Here is a 19,817-nt window from a genome sequence, read left to right as displayed (position 1 = left end):
GCATATTAAAAAATAGGTGCAAGTTATCTTTCAAAATGAGACTATTTGTAATACTGAAATTTCGGTTACATTTCAGTGAGACATCTGGTACTGGGAAAGAAAGGTGATTAAACCAGTGTTGTGGTTCTTTAAGTGGTTCTGCTTTTCATCAGCTCACATAACACTGCTCATTATTTTTCCTTTTGAACAAAATTACCTAAAATAAATACTATGGTTTCTGGGTTTTCTTCTGGTTTCTTTAAAGTTTATATTCAAATACTACAATTTTGCTGTAAGTGTTAGCTGTCCTTTCATTTCTGCTGACCCACGTAATAAAGTCTACTTTGTAAAGATAGATGTAAAACCTGCATAGTTTATTGTGGTGGCAGCTAAATGAGCATCACAAACTTAAATCTGGGTGGCAGAGTTGAAGTGTTTTATTCTAAGGTATTTGTAGACAAGACATACAACATCAGAAAACAGTGAAGTGCTGCTGGGTACCAGGAAGTTGTATCTAATTATTGCTTTAGTTGGCTGCGCTTGAAATAACGTAGTCTCTTCCCAGATACTGAAGATCTCAGTGCAAGCAAAGTCGTTTTAATGATGGACCAAAGACTGATTTTAATGTTTGACTAAAGTGTTTAAGGCTTTAGGGGAGGATTGGGAAAGAAGGCTATAACAGGAAAATAAGAAGAGCAATACTGCAACTTGCTGTTTCCTGGTACAGTAGCAAGAGGAGCATGATCTGAGCAAAACAGCAGAAGAAAATCATTGGTATTTCAATATTATGTGGAATATGAGCTTTAAAGCCTAATAGCCCTGTGAGAAGGAAGTTCCCATATGGTACTACTAGCCAGTATAGCACAATATAGTTCAGCACCTCAGAGAAAGGAATTGCAAATTCATACAATGATACCAGTTAACCTGCAAAACAATAAGGAAACAGGTATTAAGTTCAGTTTTATGATCTCAAAATATAAGCTGGTAGACAGATGCATAACTTCAGTCAGTATGATTTGCATATTCCCCAGGGTACATTTACTTCTTTCTTGTCTGTTATCTGTTTAACTATTCCTATATTATACTATTTTTATTTTCTCATTTGTACTTGCATTGGCAGTTCCTCCTGACAACAAGACTTTATTTTTCTTTGAAGAATGTAGATTATTCATGTGTCATTTAAGAGAAGGAAGATCTTACTTCAGCCAATGCACCTGCTTTTTAACACTGTTACTTTTTATGGCTTATGTTCTCAATATGCTGTTATAAGGTGAAACTTTCTGAAACTAAACATTAGAAAAAAGGTATGGTTTACTGTCAGGATTTAAATGTCAGACCTCATCTAGCAAGTTGCCTCATTGTATGTAAGAAGATGATATCAGTAAGGGAAAATTTTGTGAGTGTTGTCTCTGCTAGAGTTTTGTTCACTGTGAAGGTGAACAAAGAAACATTTCTGCTTGAGAAACTCTGATGTGAATCTGGCCAGTAGCATTTGTGTTCCTCCAGAAGAATTTGCACAGACAAGTGGAGAAAGAAGATATGCTTTCACATAGACTGTTTTTCTTCTTTAGACTCAAGTGTTCTATTAAAAAAAAAAAAAAAAAGGCTGCAGAGTGATCTAAGTTCCCTTTCTTCTGTTTCACAAACACAAAAATGAAACTCAGACCTAGGAGTGACTTCTTTAAATTTATTTTTTAAGGGAGTTCAGTATTTCATTGCCAATCTATTTAAAACATTAATAGGAATAAAAAATTACATTTATTTTTTCTGAGATTTAGCCTACTAAGTTGCATGTAACATTTTTTGTTTAGAAACAGTTTTGACTACATCACTTAGATTTTGCTGGATACAGTTGAGATCTGTGCCAGCAAAAGCACTGAACTTGATGGCATGTCAGCTTCCTTTAAGGAAGGAGTATCTAGCTGCGCTGGCTACATTACACTCTTCTAGTCAGTGATGTGGTAGGAAGGTGGAATATGAGTAAATATTAACAGGCACTGGGTGCTCCTGGCACAAATTGCAAACTGAGATCATCACAGTCTTGGTGTGAACCTCCAGATATTCTTATGGGGTAATCAAATCACATTTATTCATTGCTGAAGTTACATACCACTGGTGTTTTTTGCCAAGGATGCAAACTTAATGTTATAAAAGATACTCAGAAAACTCCCATGGACATAACTCAATTGCTGGTCGATCAGCAAAGGTACATCCTCTACAAATAAGCAGGTGGCACTTAAGCAGGGCTTTGTTGTGATACAGACCATGACTGTGGTGGGACATGAAGTTGTGTTTTAACAATGTTTATGGTGCCTTGATACTCTACCATGCAGTAGCATTCCTTGCAGGGATACCACTGCCAGTGAAGAACAAAAAAGATGTTTGGAAATGTGTGCCTTAAAAAAAAAAAAACATCCTTGGTAGGTGATGTGTAGACATGCCAATCATTATTTCTTCCAGAGTTTCTTTAATCCCAGCCTGAAAACTCCTTCAAAACAGTATGCAGCAGTATCCGTTCTGCCCAGGCACCCATACAGAACCTGTGCTGTTGTTACCACCACTCAGCTGTTCTCTGTGGCTGGGCCTGCAGCTCCTCAGCCTGCCCAGGTACAGCATGCAACCGGCCATGGACCCAACAGCTCCCAGTCAGGTGCAAGAGGAAGACCAAAGTAGGGTGAGAGCATTTGAAGCCCAAGAGAAATTAGAGGGGAGCATAGCTTATAACTGATTCTAGGGCTGAGGTGGTGAAGCAATGATTAGGACTACCAGTTGGGATGTGTGTATGTGTGACAGAAGGATGGGGATAAGGAAATGGGGAATGTCAGCATGGTTTCCACTGTATCTTGTAGAACACCTAATACCAGCTACTGACATCCAAGCAAGCAAGGTCTGGAAAACCACGGTCTGTTCTGAATTGCATTGTTTTCTTTAATTTTGACTTTTTGATGCCTTGACTGGAACCTGGTTTCATATAATTTTTTTAATCCCCTGACTGGAAAGATCTTGTTCTACTTCTTGTTAGAAAGGAGCATTTAGATTTCACTACCTTGTATTTAGTAGGTTGGTTTGTTGCAGGAATTCAAACAATAGTGTTGGTGTAGCAAAAAACTGGAGCACTCATTCTGACAATATTGAATTGGATAAGATAGTTTAAAAAAATCACCAACTTCTCATCTGGTAGTTCTCCAAGTTAAAACCATGTAAACTTTCTTGATAAAAGTCCATACTTTTTTCTTATTTTTTTTCCCCCTTCAAAAAAGGTAGTGTAACTGCTGACATAATAGATTAAAAGGAGTATTTGATGAGTTTTGCTCCTCATATGCCAAAGTAGGCTTCTGATAATTCAGTTCATCCAAAAAGATGAGAACTTAAAATTATCTAAGTGTTTGTTCTATATCTGCTGAATATATGTGCTGGTTTTGGCTGGTTTGGCTGGGTTTTGGTAGAATAAATTTTCTTCATGGCACTTGGTACGGTGCTGTGTTTTGGATTTGTGCTGGAAAAAGTGTTGATAACACAGGGATGTTCTTGTTATTGCTGAGCTGCACGTGCATAGCATCAAGGCTTTTTCTGCTTCTCATCCCAAACCACCAGTGAGGAGGCTGGGGGTGCACATAGAGTTGTGAGGGCACACAGCCAGGAGAGCTGACCCCAACTGACCACAGGGGCATCCCAGATCATATGGCATCATACTCAGCATAGAAAGCTGGGGGAAAGAAGAAAGAAGGGGGCCTTATGACTGATGATATTTGTCTTCCCGAGTCACATTACGCATGCTGGAGCTCTGCTTTCCTGGGGATGGCTGAACAACCCACCTGCCCATGGGAAGCAGTGACTGAATTCTTTGGTTCACTTTGCTTATGTGCGCAGCCTTTGTTTTCCCTATTAAACTGTCTTTGGCTTGACCCACAAGTTTTCTCACTTTTATCCTTCCAGTTCTCTCTTCCCCATCCCACTGGCTCAGAGTGTGAGACATAGTTGCCAGCTGGGGTTAAACCATGACAGTACCCTCTCTCTCAGTGTATAAATATATATATATATATATATGTATATATATATATATATATACTAGCCAAAACTATAAAGTTTTGGAAACTTTACTTTTGTGTTTCTCCTCAGGCATTTTTTTTCCTGCATGTGGCAAAATATTTCTGAGCAATCGTTTTGTCCATGCTTACCAAGAATGTATGAAGCTGCAAAATAAACAATTGTATCATTAATAAATGGATGTATTTGTGCACATTGGTATGTTATCTGCATTTCTGCTAGCTCTATTTCTATAGCAAGACTTGGCAATCAAAGAAGGTCCTATTTCATGTCACATGAGCTACTAAAATGAAGCCTGGACTCCTTTTTTGTAGCTTCAGTGAGGTAGTGTCTTGCCAGAGCCAGTATCTGTGGCATTCAGAAGTTTTTCTTGTCACCAATACATGTCAGACCACAGCTACATATCAGTGATTTGTAACTAAGTGATATTTAAGTTCAAGTTACATGTAGGTAAGTGGCCTTAGCTTTATCTTGGTGACGTAAAGACAGGATGGGTGTGGCAGTTAAGTTCCATGCAATAAAGTGTCCAATTTATTCTCCCAAAGCAAATATTTGTTAGGTAACAACATCCTATTAATAGTAGTTTTAGTATTTTCTTTAGTGAGTTTCTTTGAACTATTTCAGGTCTTGTTCTGCTGTAGATCCTTGTGGGTTTTTTTCCAAAAAGATACCCATATTTGTTTCAATTTTTGTCTTTTTGTTTACCCCTGTTTCCTTTTTCTTAAACCTCTTCAGCATCTCTACATTTCCCTAGGGGCCCTTAGCCAGAGGTTAACCTAGAGGTTAACATTCATATTTGAGACCACACATACTTAACAGTACTCTGAAGAATGGTGAATCCTACAAAGAAAAAGGTAATTGTTAGTAGAAAATTTTAGGCCTTCAGTGTTTGACAGTCTTCTGTTCCTTGCCTCATATCCCACTGTTTTCCTCTAGATTCCCTCCAGCTTACTGGGAATGGAGAGATAGGCTATGACTGCCTTCCAGTAGGTGAATCCTAATGTTGTTGCCATCAAAGCACAGATTTAATAAAAACAAGACAACCTAAAACTGAATTGCCTCTACTACCTCAGAATTCATCTGTAGAAACCATGTTTGGCTTTTGTTTCCCCTTTCAAATGAAGGCTGAGTTCTCCTTATCCGCAGAAGCCATGAAAACTGCATCAAGGCAGAAAGAAAAATATCCATCAGGAAACATAATTTTGTAACACAACCACGAGATACTTAATAAAAATGGCCTTTTCTAAAAGCTGACCTGTAAGTGCTGGTAAACAGAACACCAGTGAGGCCTGCTTTGTGCCAAGCTGAGCTGGTATCTGGTGTTGGTACCCGTGAGTTTTTCTTACACATACAGTTTAGGTGTACGGGAAACATAGATCCTGAGTGCACATGTGTACTGGCAAAATACTGTGCCAGGTAAAGAGCTGACATGTACTTACCTCTTACAACTTGCTGTCCCTCCGTGCCGGAACAGCTCCATCCCTGCTCTAGTGGGGCCGAAGGAAGGCCCCTGGCTATCTCTGATGCCTGAAGGCAGCGGGCGCGGTTCTGCCCTGCTCCGAGCAGCCCTACTCAGGCCTGCCCCGCCTGATCCTGCCTGGCAGGACGGGCTGGATCATCGGCACCCGGGGCCGGTCCGGCTGCGGCGGTGGCCAGCGGTCCGCAGCGGTACCCGCTACTTCCTCGCCCGCCCCCGCAGAGCAGCGCTCGACCCCCGGCGGGTGTGTGTATGTGTGGGGGCTGTGGTGGGGCGGAGGGGGAGGTGTCTGACACTCGCACTGCGGTTTCCAAAAGAAAAAGGTCGTGAGGGATGCGCAGAGATTCCCGCAACTGTGCGCGTTCAGATGGACACGGTGCCTTCCCTTCCTGTGCGTGCCTAAGCGCTTGCCTCGCCCGCTGCTTTCCTCCAAAATGCCCACGGGCTCGGGGTTCGCCTCTGTACAAGAGGGAGGGGAAGTTCCTGCTGTCCCCCAGTGCCCGTGGGCGCCCCGGCCGAGGCGTACAGCCGGCGGAAGCCCCCGGGACGCTGGGCTGGGCGCTGCTGGTGGTGGGGCAGACGCGGCAGGGCGAGCAGCCTGCTGTGCTCTAGGACAGATCCCTCCCACTCCGGCCAATTTCGGTGAGGAAGGTGAAATGCGGAAGTTGCCACCCAGAGCTGTCAGTGGATCGTCGGGTTTTTAGCCCGGAGCATGCAATTAAGAAAAATAAATAAATGAAATAAAGCCGCCCTTCGTGCGTACAGCCAGCCTCCGTCCTCGGCAGCCGCCACCCGCGGCTGCTCGCCCGTATGGCGACGTTACCTGCCGCAGACAGGAGGGCGTTCGCCCTGAAAATCAACAGGTAAGCAAGCACCTTTCCTCGTACCCGGCAACTATCCCTCGCCAGTCTTATCCCGGCCAAGGGAAGCGCGCGGGCGGCGGGAGCAGGGCGGCACGGCTCCTCCCCTGGAGACCCCCGGGGCGGAGAGCCATCTGAGAGCTCCCGATAGCCGGGCAGCCAGCCTGCGACGGGCATCGCTCCCCGCCGCCCGCTGCGCCTGCGGGAGTTGCAGACCCGGGCTGCACTTCTGCTGTAAGGTTTGCCCTGATGAAGCGTACTCCGACGAAACCGGCTGTGGGTCCGTGTCCTCTGGCAAGGAGGTGACGTCCAGTCTCACCCCAGGAATTTGTTCCCCATCTGTTCTGTCCGAAGAAGTCCCGAATTCTTTGGAGGGTCTGCTCAGTGTCGACGGGGCAGGAGATTGGGGTTCCCCTTCACAAGAAGTGGCAAAATTACGTGATCCCTCTAAATTAGCACTCCTGGGAAATGATGAGTTTATGTAGGGCATCAATACTGCAATGACATACATCCCTGGGATTTTTTTTTTTTTTTCATTCTTTCATCTATGAAAAGGAAAAATCCCCCGATGACTGAAAATATCTCTACCTCCCACATTCCCTCCCTGAACCAAATAAATTAGAGTTCAGCTGTTGGAACACCATACTCTTGAGACTAAACTTGCTGTCTGATAGACTTTGGTGTCTTTTCCCAGGGAAGTGCTGACTCTTAGTTGGACTGTGCTCTGTGGTGACAGTAAGAAACCAAGACAATTATTTTGATATTGTTAGGTTAAAGGAAAAAACAGGCCTCCTTTTCAAGAGTGTTGTCATCTGAGACAAAAACTGTGTTTCCAGGGTGTTGATCTAAGTACCAGGTACCCGAGTTTGCTGACACATAAAAGAACAAATAGGATAATGGCAATATAAACTGAGGATAAGTCTCTGTGTCAGAGAGAAAAGTATGCAGAGAAACTCCACCTCCTCAGCAATTTGTTGGAAGACATGGGGTTTGCAGTCAGGGAGGATAAAATTAGCTCCTCTGTGATGTGCCTTTCTCATGGCAGAATATGCATAAGTGTACCTTTCTGTATCCTTTGGGAATTTATTTTAAGTTTATGGTGGAATATTCACAAGAGTGAGACACTGTATTTGGAGGCCATCAGATGAGCAGCTCATGAGAGGATCCTACCACAATTCCTGATCATTTGGAGACTTGCTTGAACAGAAATCATAACTAGCTGATATTTACAGGGTTTGAGTTATTTTCTTACTTCCTATTTTTAGGGTCAGCTTTTTGGCAGCTTTCCCTAGCTGTGGTGATGGTCACTGTTCATCTCTATGACTAAAGCCTTACAAAGTGGTGGACTCATAACAATTAGTTCAGCTTCATTTCACAAAGGTTTACAAAAGTTTTGCTAGTAAGAACTGTTGTGAAATTAAATTACTGTTATAATTTTTTTTATTTCTTTTTCTTTTGAATCAATAGTGAGATATTCAGTATTTTTCATAGCAAGTTAAATGTTGAAATGTATTATAAACATATTCTGAATATGATTCTGATTTAACAGTTTGCCTTTTTATTTTGTGAGCATGGATAGTCTCTTTTACACTTACACTTTATTCTCTTTTATCAGTACAGTAGATACTTTCTAGAAGGGTATTTTCTTTCCCTTTCTTCAAAAGGAGCAGGACATTTTTACATGATTCCAATGCAGTTTGTTCTGCTGACAGAAGAGTGGTAGATATTCGCATGAAGCATTTTTTATGTGGTGTTTGGATTTTTTTTAAGTAATTTTCAAAATCAGAGGAATAATAGGTCAGTGTGTTAGCTTTCTTGACTGTACACAAAAGGCTAATTTACAGCTGTAAAATTTTGTTTCTTTCTCTTTAGAGTTCATGACTTCTTCAAATTGCAACTTGTAGTGAAAGTTGGACATTACTAACAAGGCATCATTTACAGGAGTTAGTACATTGCCTCTATAGTTACATTGCATTCACTACAAATTTGCATGCAAAACGCTGCACTTTTTTTCTCACTCTTTCTCCTGCCAGTGATTTATGTAAACTATATACTGTTTTTATGAGGACCACCAGAATTTTAGGCTCTGTTCTGCCTAAACATCAGCCACCTCCCTGCTACTAACATAAGGTGTACCCTGGTGTGTTTGGTGAGCCATGATAGATATCTGACCAACCCTATGAACTCTGTTCTGTTAAAAATTAGCTATAACATGATACAAAATGTGTTAGTGGTCTCATTATGATGTAAATTTAGTGTGAGTTCATGGGCACTGGAGTTGCAGATGTTTCAGGAACATGACAAGCAACACATTTGTTTAGAGCTAGGTCAAACTTTAAAAGCAGGCCTTCAAATGCCTTGAAACTCTTGTATGCAACCTGCCCACGTAACCATGTTTTCCTATCACTTAATTCTTCCTTCCACTAATCTGGTGTCTGTTGCCCCAACCTGTTGCTTCCTGCCTTTTTTAATCCTGCAAAGACTTGCACATATGTTTTTAATGCATGTATGTGAGTAGTTCCTTCTGTTTTAATAGGATAGGTTTTATGAATAATAATGTTCATTTAATATGTAAAAGTGAAGGAAAAAAATTTTAGTGTCCCTCAAGTTAGGCAGCTGGAAGTCAGCATGGGACACAGAAAGCCATATCATCCTTGCTGAGTTTAATTCGAGATAGTAATTAGAAGATATCTGGATTGTGCAATTTAAGTGTGTCTACTTTCTAATCACGGTATTTATACCCAGGAATCAAGTAAATTGAAAAATAATTTTGTAAACCACTGAGGAAAAAACAACTCACCATTGCTAGAAATGTGGGCTCTAATATGTACCAGCTGAACAGTGTATGTTTCAGAGACCAGAAAAGCTGAATTTTAGTCAGTTTGTCTCAGTGTTAGAATAAACACAGAAGAGATTTTCTATTATTATTTTTTTTTGTTTAGCTAGTGCAATTTACTGACTTATCTTTCACATAGGTCTTGCAGTAGTAGTTACTTGTTTTGCCTTCAAGTGAAGAAAATTGTGCTTTAAGCACCTATCTGGGGCCCTGGTCACCAATGGTATACATTCAAAACATTTCAACACACAAATTACAAAACAGAAGGTTATCAAGAACAGCAATACAGGTCCATAACATCTCACTTAACTTTCAGTCATGTGACTCTTGCAATTAGAAACCCTCCCAATAGGCATACTCCTCAACTGCCTCTACAGACAACTGTTGTCTGAATTTCACAAGTATTACATAAGAAATTTTCAACATTCATTTTTGTAATTTCATTTCCTTGTCCCTGAAATTTCCCAGTTGTGAAACAAAGTTAGCTTTTCCTGTTCTAATTTTAAGATGTGCTTAAGGATGAGTTTACATGCATAGACATATTAAAAAGAACAACAAACCCACACTACCAATATTAAAGGAATAATTTAGCTAAAGATTTCAAATTTTTAAAAGCTTACATTAAAAGTCACACTCGTACAAAATTCTCAAATTGTACCAGGAGTTCCATTTTACATTAATGATGAAAATACATTTAAATTATTTTTACCTTAAAGGAAAAGGTCAGCTTAAATCTTATATTGTACAGAGTTTCAGGTCTGAAGACCCATAAGAATTTACCCTAAATGACAAAAGGTGTTGTGGAAGAGTCAAGTACAGTGCAAAAATTATCTTAGTGGCAGAACAGATAATTTCCTATATACTATGATAATAGATTTCTGTTCAATGCAACCCCTTTATGGGCCTGAGGCTGTCATCTTTGGATTGAATTTCAATAAAGCCCTAGTTATATGGATATAATAAGATGTTAATTACTTTAAAGCATTGACCAGACTCCATTGTATACACCCAGCTATTTATTTTCAGTATTTTTTTCTTTTCACAAACTCTGAATATATAAAATAAGCTGCAGAGAGGACCTCAGTCTTATGTATGTAAAATAGGTTTCTGTAGTAAATATAAAAATCTAGTGTATTCCTGCATACATGTGTGAAATGGTAGTGGTTTTGTATTTGGTACACAGAATATGAAATGTGACAGTTTAAAAAGTAAGATGTATGTATTTCATATGTTAGGTATAGCAATGTTAGTAACAGTTTATAGTAAATGGGCATTTTTCTAAGACTTCCACAAAAATAAATGAGATTATTCTTTTAAATCCTTGGGACAATTACATGGAGTTCATGTGTACAGGATATAAAGATCAGGTTTTCATATTAGATCTCTAAAAAGGTTTGCATTGGAAGGGACCTTCAATGATGATGTAGTTCCAAACTCCCTGTTACTGGCACAGACATCTTTCACCAAATCAGGTTTTTCAGAGCCCCAACAAACCTGGCCTTGAACATTTCCAGTGATGGGGCATCCACAGCTTCTCTGGGCAACCTGTTCCAATGTGTTACCACCTTCACAGTGAAGAATTTCTTCTTACTAGCTAATCTAAACCTATCCTCTTTCACTTTAAAGTCTTTCTCCCTTGTTGTGTCACTATAGGCTCCTGTAAAGAGCCCCTCCCCTTAGTTCCTCCAAGTCCCCTTTAGGTACTGGAAGGCTGCTATTGGGTCTTCCCAGAGCCTTCTCTTCTCCAGGCTGAACAAATCCAACTCTCAGCCCATCTTCGCAGGAGAGATACTTCAGCTCTCCTCTGGACTCACTCCAAGGGGTCTATTTCCTTCCCGTGCTGGGACCCCAGAGCTGGATGCAGCCCTTCAGGTGGTGTCTCAGCAGAGCAGAGCAGAGGGGCAGAATCCCCTCCCTGGCCCTGCTGCCCACGCTGCTTTGGATGCAGCCCAGGACACATTTGACTTTCTGGGCCTTAGCACACATTGCTGGGTCATGTCCAGCTTTGCATTCATCAGTACCCTCAATTCCTTCTCTGAACAACTGCTCTCAATTCATTCATCTCTCCATCTGTACGGGTCTTGGGGGTTGCCCTGAACACGTTCAGTGCCTTGTGCTTGGCCTTGTTGAATTCCATCAGGTTCATATGAGCCCAGTTCTCAAGTCTGTCAGGGTCCCTTCCCTCTGGACAGATCCCTTCCATCAAGTGAATCAACTGAAGCACTCAGCTTGATGGTGCATCCAGTCCCCCACCACGCATGTCATTAATGAAGCTATTAAGTAGTATTGCTCGCTCTACTTGCCCTTGAGAAAAAGCACTCAGTACTTACTTCCATGCTGGGCATTGCGCATTCACTGCAGATCAAGCAGTGAAGCTATCAAGCTAGTTCCTCCTCCAGCTAAGACTCTATCCATTAAATATGTGTCTCTCCAAATTAGACATAAGAAAGTTGTGGGGTACCATACAGAAATTTAGGTGGGTAACACCAGTTGCTCTTCCCATGTCCACTGATGCAGTCACTCCATTGTAGAAGGCCACTAGATGAGTCCAGCACAATCTGCCCTAGGTGAAGTCATGTTGGCTGTCTTTAATCACCTATCTGTATTCCATGTGCTTCAATATAGCTTTCAGGAGAATCTGTTGCGTGATATTACCAAGCACTGAGGTAAGGCTGACTAGCATTGTTCCTGGATACTGGTTTTGTTTGCAAAATGTTTAATCTGGATATAGGAAAGCAATACTGGAGTATACAGGAATATCACTATATTTTTTTCATCTTTCGTTCAATTTTTTCAGCTGCCTACAACATGTGTTTCTTTACAATTGCCCACAGCATTTATCTCCCATTTCTGGTTTACAGGGATAGATTATAAACTGAGCAAAGTATCTGCTCAATTCTTTCACAGATTTACACAATAGTTGAGGTTGGAAAGAACCACTGGAAGTTATCTTGTTCGGCCTTTCTGCTCAAGCAGGGCTATTTAGAGCCAGGTGCCTATGATCACATCCAGTTAGATTTTGAAGGCCTCCAAGGAGGCAGACTCCACAAGTTCTTTGGGCAATCTGTGCTAGGCCTCAGTCACCCTCATAGGAAAAAAAATGTTTGACATGCAATCTCCCAAGTTTCAGGGCAGGCCCATTGCCTCTAGTGCTGTCACTGTACATCACTGAGAAAAGCCTGGCTCTATCTTCTTTATCCTTTTAGAAATTTGTATAAATTGGTAAGATCCCCCCAAGCCTTCCCTTCTCCAGGCTGAACAGTCCCAGCTGTCTCAGTCTTTCCCTACTGGAGAGATGCTCTGGTCCCTTCATCACCTTAGTCACCCTTGGCTGGTCTCTCTCCAGTATGTCCATGTCTCTCTTGGACTGAGGAACCCAGACTTGGACACAGAACTTAGGCATGTCTCACCACCATTAAGTGGATGGCAAGGATCATCTCCTTCAGCCTGATGGCAATACTCTGCCCAGTGCACCCTGGCATAACATCCGGCTTTTTTGCAACCAGGGCATATTGCTGGCTCATGTTCAACTTTGCAGAAGTCATAGTCTCCTGGTACCAATGCAGTCATGGTCCCCTAGTGTTGTAACCACTGGACTCTGCCTAGCAGGCTGCTGCTGCCTGAGAGCTCAGCGAGGGTTTCCTAGGGCATGCGAGCAGTCTCATCCCAGAGTCCATTTCAGACAGCCCCACGATCTGGCTCTGGCAGCCAGCAGTGTTACAAGGCAGTGGTGGTAAAGAAGGTAGAGAAGAGTCTCTCCTGAGCGTTTGAGATGGCTTTAATCCCATCTCTCCCCCACGATGATCAGAGGTAGAGACACAAGGAGGTCTGGGTGAGGGGTGCTTTTGTCAGGGGCAGTCCCTGGGCGGGGTTGGGGTACAGGAGCAAATAGGGAGAAACCGAGGGAGTGTCCAGGGCTAGGGCAGGGAACAGGGGGAACATGTGAAATCGGAAAAGCAATGGATTAACAGATCTCCACACTCTAGGACCTCTGATGCTTTCCTGCAAAGCTGTTTTCCAGGTCAGTGCCTTCCAGCATATATAGGTGCATGGTGATGGTCCTGGTGCAAGGCTTTGCACCTGTTGAATTTCAAAAGGTTTCCATCAGTCCATTTCTCTAGCCCATTGAGTTCTCTCTGAATGGCATCATGATCCTCTGGTGCATCAAGAGGGTCATGCTTCACTCTCCTCCCACTTCTGTGTCATCAGTAAACTTGCTGAGGGTACACTCTGCGCTGTCATCCAGATTGTTAACAAAGATGTTAATCAGGATTGGATCCAGTATTGACCCCTGAGTTTTACTGCTGCTTCATAGCCTCCAGCTAGACTTCTTTCCACTGATCATCACCAACTGTTCAGGAAGTTCTCAGTCCAACTCACTGTCTGCTCATCCAGCTCATACTTCACAGCTTTAGGCATTATTACTTTAGACAGATGAAGAACCCCATCTCTTTACTCCAAGCTGTTATCTCCTAGCTTGTTGTAGCATCATTGTCTTGGTGTCTTCTGGATTTGTATTCAGCATAAGGAATAGACTGTACATGGCTCTAATGCAGGTGAAGAGAAGAGAGAGAAGACAGGGTGCTCTGCAACTTCATATGCTACTCATGAAGACCAGTCCCCACGGCAGCTTCTGCACATAGATGTTTTACTTCGCACCTGCCCACTGTTTGAAATGAAAGCAGTTTGAGGGAGCAGAAAAGATAAGAAGGTTTCATTCCTGCTGTATCAATTACAAGTGCTCACAGCATGTGAATGACTAAGTAGCTATTAAAATCCTCAGATGGCTCTTTCCCTAGGTACGTTGTCCTGTGTCTCATCTTCTGGGACATTTTTACAGGTACTCCTCCACTCCAAGGGAGAGATGTAAACTGCAAGAATAGTGACCTTCTAAATCTACCACAAAGTCAAGAATATTAAAGGATAGGGATGGATCCAGTCTACTGTAAATAGCTCTAAATTGATAGAGGTAACTTCCTAATCCCTGAGAAGTTATCTTTTTGTCTATGCTAAAGATAATTCATTTGCCTTTGCTAAGGTGTTTCCAGTGAGCAGTCAAATTTGGATTAAATCTATGTCAGTGCAGTACTTCTAAAAAGTTTTACAACCACATTTGAGCAAACGACAAACTTAGGCAGTATACTCTTTGGCTGGTCACTGTGTATAATTCAAACCAATATCAGCTGATTTGCATCTCACATTCTGGCATTGGTAATTACTGCATTTAAGATCAGCTATATCAAAGCCTGTCTGCATTTACACAGCCTGTTGAATGGTATCTGGGAGTAAGCTGTGCTGTAGACCATATGAGCTAGAATGTATCTGGAGGCCAAAGACAGACAACTGCATGAAAGGAGAAACGCTGCTGCAGCTTTTGTTATGGACTAGGCTTGGATTGCAAGCCATCATGTTTTATTCAAGCGCAAAAATAATAAAAAGGAAAGCAAACAATGTGCAAAGTCATGTTTGTCTGTCCAAAGCTGTGTGCATGCCCTTAAGATGTGTCTAATTCTGACAGGGAACTGTGTGAATATTGCTTCCTCCTGTACCAGAAGTGGCTTGTAAATCAGTTACAGGAATAAGCTGAAGAAGAAAGCAACATCATATGTCTAGATTGTGCCATAGGGTATTAGTTGATATTTTTGTTAGAGATTCCTGTAAGTATCTCCTCTGTTTTCAAAGGTGAGGTTATTCAGTATGATGCTTTTACTGCATTTGGCATCATAGTGTCCATCACAAAGAGTAAAAACCCTTTCCTCTGGCATACTCTGCAAAAATTGCAACATTTTGTGCCTAAAATATTTTTAACTTTTAGGAAGTAGAGAAGAAATAGCAAGAAAATGCCCTCTTAACTACTTTTCAGAGGGTACTGGTGCCTTTGGTTATTCACAGTGACTTACTTTTAGTTGTTATTGATTACCCTTTCTGGAGTGGTCTGCCTGCCATACAATCAAGGTGATAGTAGCCACTTAAATAGGAGGTTGCCACCCAACCATATCTCTGTGAAAAATTACAAATGCAGGAAAGATAGGCCCCATAATACAAGTGTACACTTTATCAGCTGGTAGGCAGCTGTAGAAACCGTGTCTTTAGAGAACAGTTGGTCATGCGAGCAGAATACTGTTGTTACAGTTGAGACAGATGTTATTTACAGCTAGGAAGCTCTCTAACTCAGACTGAATACTCAAAAAGGGTTTAAAATATAACCATCTATCTTCTATTACAGTTGTTTAAGACTAGTATTATACAGCACTTACATATCTGTGCAATTGCTGAACTCAGGTGTAATAATCTCTGTTACATGAGTAATGGGATATTTGCTTTTTCTCTGGAAGATGGCTGCTGGGCTTGAAATAGACTTCAAACTCTGAGCAGAAAAGCTCGGAAAAGCATTTTAAAATAATTTTTTAAGATCTTATGTCCCTCCAGACTTCAGACATCTATGTGCATGGGGAAGCCTAGGCTGCAATTTATGATGAGATTCTCTTTTTTTTGTATAGTCAAGGAAAGGCTAAGCTTACCAAAGGAAAATGTAGATGCAAATAAGAAACATGTTTATGTCCACCAGGTCCTGTGTATGAATATTTCGTATTCATTGTTCCAAACAGTTTTCGTTTCCAAAGACGAAGTGAAAACCAGCAAGAAAGCAATATTTAATGTTGTATTTTATACCTTCTGCCATTTTCAGGTTTTATGGTCATTAAAAATTACAGTTCATGAGCACAAGTTGTCCTTTTTTCTATTCTGACTTGACTTTTTTGTAAATTTGATTTGAGAAACCTATACCAGACTTTACTGTTGTCTGTAGCAGTAGGAAAAATATAGTCTGTGAATGTGCTTATCTGATAACACAATTATACTAAGTGTTTGCCATCAGAAATGCAGTTACAGAAAATTGGCCCAGGCCTAACCAGCTCTTGGGCCAAGTTCATACAAAAAGTCCCTAATACCTTTGCTCATGAGTTTTGTAGAATTATACTTGCACATGATGAATCACAGTTTTCTGAGCTTTGGTAGTAATGGAGATCTTTTATAAGAGAGTCAGCACACCTGGACTCAATATTAGTATTTTTCCCTAAAGTCAAGTAAACTGGATAAGAGCATATATTATTTCAGTTGTCAGTTGATCTGAGCCTTACAAAGATAATAGTATCAAGACCTCATATTTAGAACATTGAGGAAAATGTAACATTTCTCCAAGCTTGAAATTTTCCAGCTATTTTAGTTTGTAATTTACGATATAAAATGTCTTGCATAATCCATATATGTTTGTGAGAGTATAATATCTAATAATGAAATTTGTACATGCAAGGACAACCAGAAGATACAAAAATATATTATTTTTAACAATAGTTTTTAATATATGCCAAATTATGTGAACATTCTTATTTTTAAGAGCGTGAGCGAAAGATCCAGCTTTCAAATATATCTTAGATACTGCTTTGGCTCCTGCTGAAGTTGAATCAAAATTCCCTGTTCTAGAAATAGCAGGACCTCCTCATGTGCTTGAAATTGGGCCTATTTTTTTTCGGGCTTATTGTCCTACTATGTGATCCTACTTTTTCTAGTTCAACTTAGCTCTAAAGAAGAAAATTTTGTTTTAAGACGTGACTGAAAAAAAAAAAATTCTCATGTTTTCCGTAGCAGAAAAGTCACAGTGAAGCTCCACAAATCTGTGTTCTTAGGAAATGAGGGGCCAATATATTAACACATATTATCCAGTTCTGTCCCATTTGCCTTGTCTCCTCCTCTGGCTTTTCATGTACTCAGTATTAAAGACCCTTTTGTGAATATATTATGAATTTATTTGAAGTTGACAGCCACATTTTTTGCTGGTTGATAAAAATACCAACCTTGACCTTGATAAAAAAAATAAAACCTGCCTTATAGGAGCAAAAAGAAAAATTTCCCTCAAATAAAATGTACATGGTCTTTATTTTAATATTATTTATTATGTTATTAGTGTCTGACTTTTTCCACTTAGTATCAATAATTGTTTCTTAGTAAAAAAGTGAACAAAGCAGAAGAACTATTAAACTTGCTACAGGTTTTGCAAAATTATCAGTATTACAGTAGCATTTTCTTGGTGAAGCCTTTTGGATGCTCAGATAATACACGAGCTGGGATGTTAAGTCCTTGCACTTATTTCATAATCACTGTTGTGAATTGGTGGAACAGTGCAGACAAAACAAAAACCTAAAAGAGTAAACTAACATTATTCTTATCATTGTTATTGTAGAGAATGTAACTTTTGGAAAACTTTTAAACAGTTTAGCACAAAAAAAAAAAAAAAAAAAAAAAAAAAAAAAAAAAAGCTATGCCCTAACTACAGTGTTTTGCAATGGATGGAATATAGACCTGTATGGTGTCCTGGAGGCTTACAGGGGCACATTTGTTAAAATGCATTTCTTCAGACATCTCAGATGAAAGAAAATAATAAGGCACTAATGTGAGCTTTAGTACTTCAAGCAGAGAGTGTTATGAGCCAAACAAAATTGTCCTTAGATAAATTGAGGTTAATCCATTCAGAATGAAACTTTGGGTATATATTGCTGTGTGCTGGTATATTTTAAGACAACGGGTACAACAAAATAATTCTGATGTTTACACACATATTTGTCTTCTGTTAGCATAATTAATTAGCATCAAATGAGATATTAATTACAGATTTTCTATGGCATGTATAAACTATCATGACCAGTCTAAGTCTATAATAGGATGACAGATGAAATTGATTTATACTTTCTGCTTTCCAGGAGGTACCACTAAACTATCATATAAAATCTCACACCTAAAACCACTTTCATTGCAAGAGCCAACCAGTCAACAATGCATACACGTTGTCTTCTCGAATGTTATATCATAGGTATTCCATATTATCCATACACTGCTTAAAAACTGCATAAAAGCATTGTTCATCAGGACCAAATCATAAGTTTTTGGTTTCTTTGCATGGCCAGGATTAGAAAATTAATTTTTATTGGTGCTCATGTCTCTTCCTGAAGGAGAAACAGCAAAACAGAAAAGCAGAGAAAAATCTTCACTGAATAAATATCATACATGACCTGGGAAAAAAATAAAAATTGAGCTCTTGCCCATTTTACTTTGTAAAGCTGACAGCATAATGAAGTCAACTATTTCCTCTTCTAGATTTTTTTCTTTGTTCCCACACCATCCTTTGTAAGAAAATTGTTGTTAAATTTCAACCATCTTTCATAGGATCTTTATTGCTTTAGCTGATACAGAGTCTTAATGTGGCAGACCCCAAAGTGGGCGTGTGCTAGAGGGTGTACAGCCTACCTGAGCCTACAAGGAAACGGCAGCAGTTCAGATCGACCACTGCTGTAAACAGTGACTAACAAAGTGGAGCTCTGGTGCGTTAAGGGCTAATTAGAAACTTAGAAGAAAAACAGGCAGTTCCACTGGCAGTAAGAACAGGAGATCTAAGCGAGATTCCCATATTTGCTAGTTCACGATCTGGATCATTGCCCAAAACTTTGTGCTTGTGTGTGGGAGTGAAGGAGAGTGGTAGGTAATTGTTAACATTTTTCTCTTCTAGAGCTTTTTAGTTGCTTGTTTTCAGTTGTAGCTAGAGAAGTTTCATCTTAGGCTCAGAAAAGAGCAATTTGTGAATTTTCTTTGTCAATGTCAGATGTAACCAAGACTGTATATTTTACCTGTTAAGTAAAAGTTTTTAGTATTTTTTTTATGAGTCTGCCATCTGTGTACCTTTAAGTGTGAATGTTTCTGTCTTTGGGGATAGTTCTTGTACTCTCTTTTTATTTATGTACTTACTTTCATCTTTCCTTGCTGTCTAATTGCATATGCAACTCTTGCAGAAGACAAATTCAATCTGCTGGAAGGCATTGTAAGGTTGTTAAGGATTACTCTTTCTTCCTCCCCTCTAATAGTAAGTAACTTTGGAGAACTTCATCCAGTAGGCATGTAAAACATACTCTTAAAATTAGGTTTTTTATTATGAAGTTTCTGATTTTCAGTTAATAGGTGATCTTTAAAGCTGTTCTCGTTCTCTTTCATTTTTAAGTTGTTGTTCTCTGTTTAAATTTTCATATAATATACCTATTAACAAAATACCCATTGTGCCTGCTTTTAAATTACATATTTCAAAGATCTGTGTCGTTGAGCAGAATTTACAATGAAACTGCAGAATCTGCTTTATGCATTATAAGCATTCATATAATTTTAATTATAGAACCAGCAGTGTTCAGCCACAGATCTAACCTGTGTTAGAAGGAGAAAAGAAATGGCTGTTTTATCTTCCTTTTCTGATACCTCATCTTGACCCAACTAATAACCCAAATCTCCGAGCTCAGGATCCTTCAATGAGCTCTGCCCTGAGAAACATTTCAGAATTTGACCTACAAGATGAATTTAATTTTAAGAACCTCCAGGTGTAGTCTGTTACTTTGGTTACACTGTTGTTTTAATATATTATGCAAACTGTATGCTTTGCATTGGAGAGTATTTGTGAAACACTAAGACTCTGTCTCACCCGTTTGCTAGCAATTGCTGGAGGTTTATGTCTACCTGTGGGACAGACACTGGTGAAGTTGAGATTGAGCAGCACCAGTTCGGGGTCTGGGTTTTGTTTTGGTTG

At 40.1% G+C, this 19,817-nt stretch overlaps 1 protein-coding gene across 4 annotated transcripts in view; it reads left to right on the top strand.

Annotated features, from left to right (window-relative positions):
- The first annotated feature begins 5,869 nt into the window (after positions 1–5,869).
- The window catches only part of DOCK8 (dedicator of cytokinesis 8), a 76,395-nt gene continuing 62,447 nt past the window's right edge, over positions 5,870–19,817 (top strand). For 2 of the 4 annotated variants that reach the window (XM_042013015.1, XM_042013016.1), the window contains exon 1: positions 18,535–18,727. Coding sequence is in view for 1 of the 4 variants with exons in the window: in XM_042013014.1 (XP_041868948.1) it covers positions 6,314–6,366 (53 nt within the window). In the remaining 3 variants the exon portion in view is untranslated. Of the gene's footprint in view, positions 6,367–18,534; positions 18,732–19,817 lie in introns of those variants that run through there. The other 2 variants (XM_042013014.1, XM_042013017.1) reach the window with 2 other exon arrangements.

Source organism: Corvus kubaryi, unplaced genomic scaffold (assembly GCF_017639235.1).
Source record: "Corvus kubaryi isolate FWS band 111438036 unplaced genomic scaffold, C.kubaryi_AGA036_p1.0 split1-37296, whole genome shotgun sequence".
Classification (NCBI taxonomy): Eukaryota; Metazoa; Chordata; class Aves; order Passeriformes; family Corvidae; genus Corvus; species Corvus kubaryi.
The sequence above is the reverse complement of the archived record's forward strand: the minus strand, read 5'-3'. Positions and strand labels throughout refer to the sequence as shown.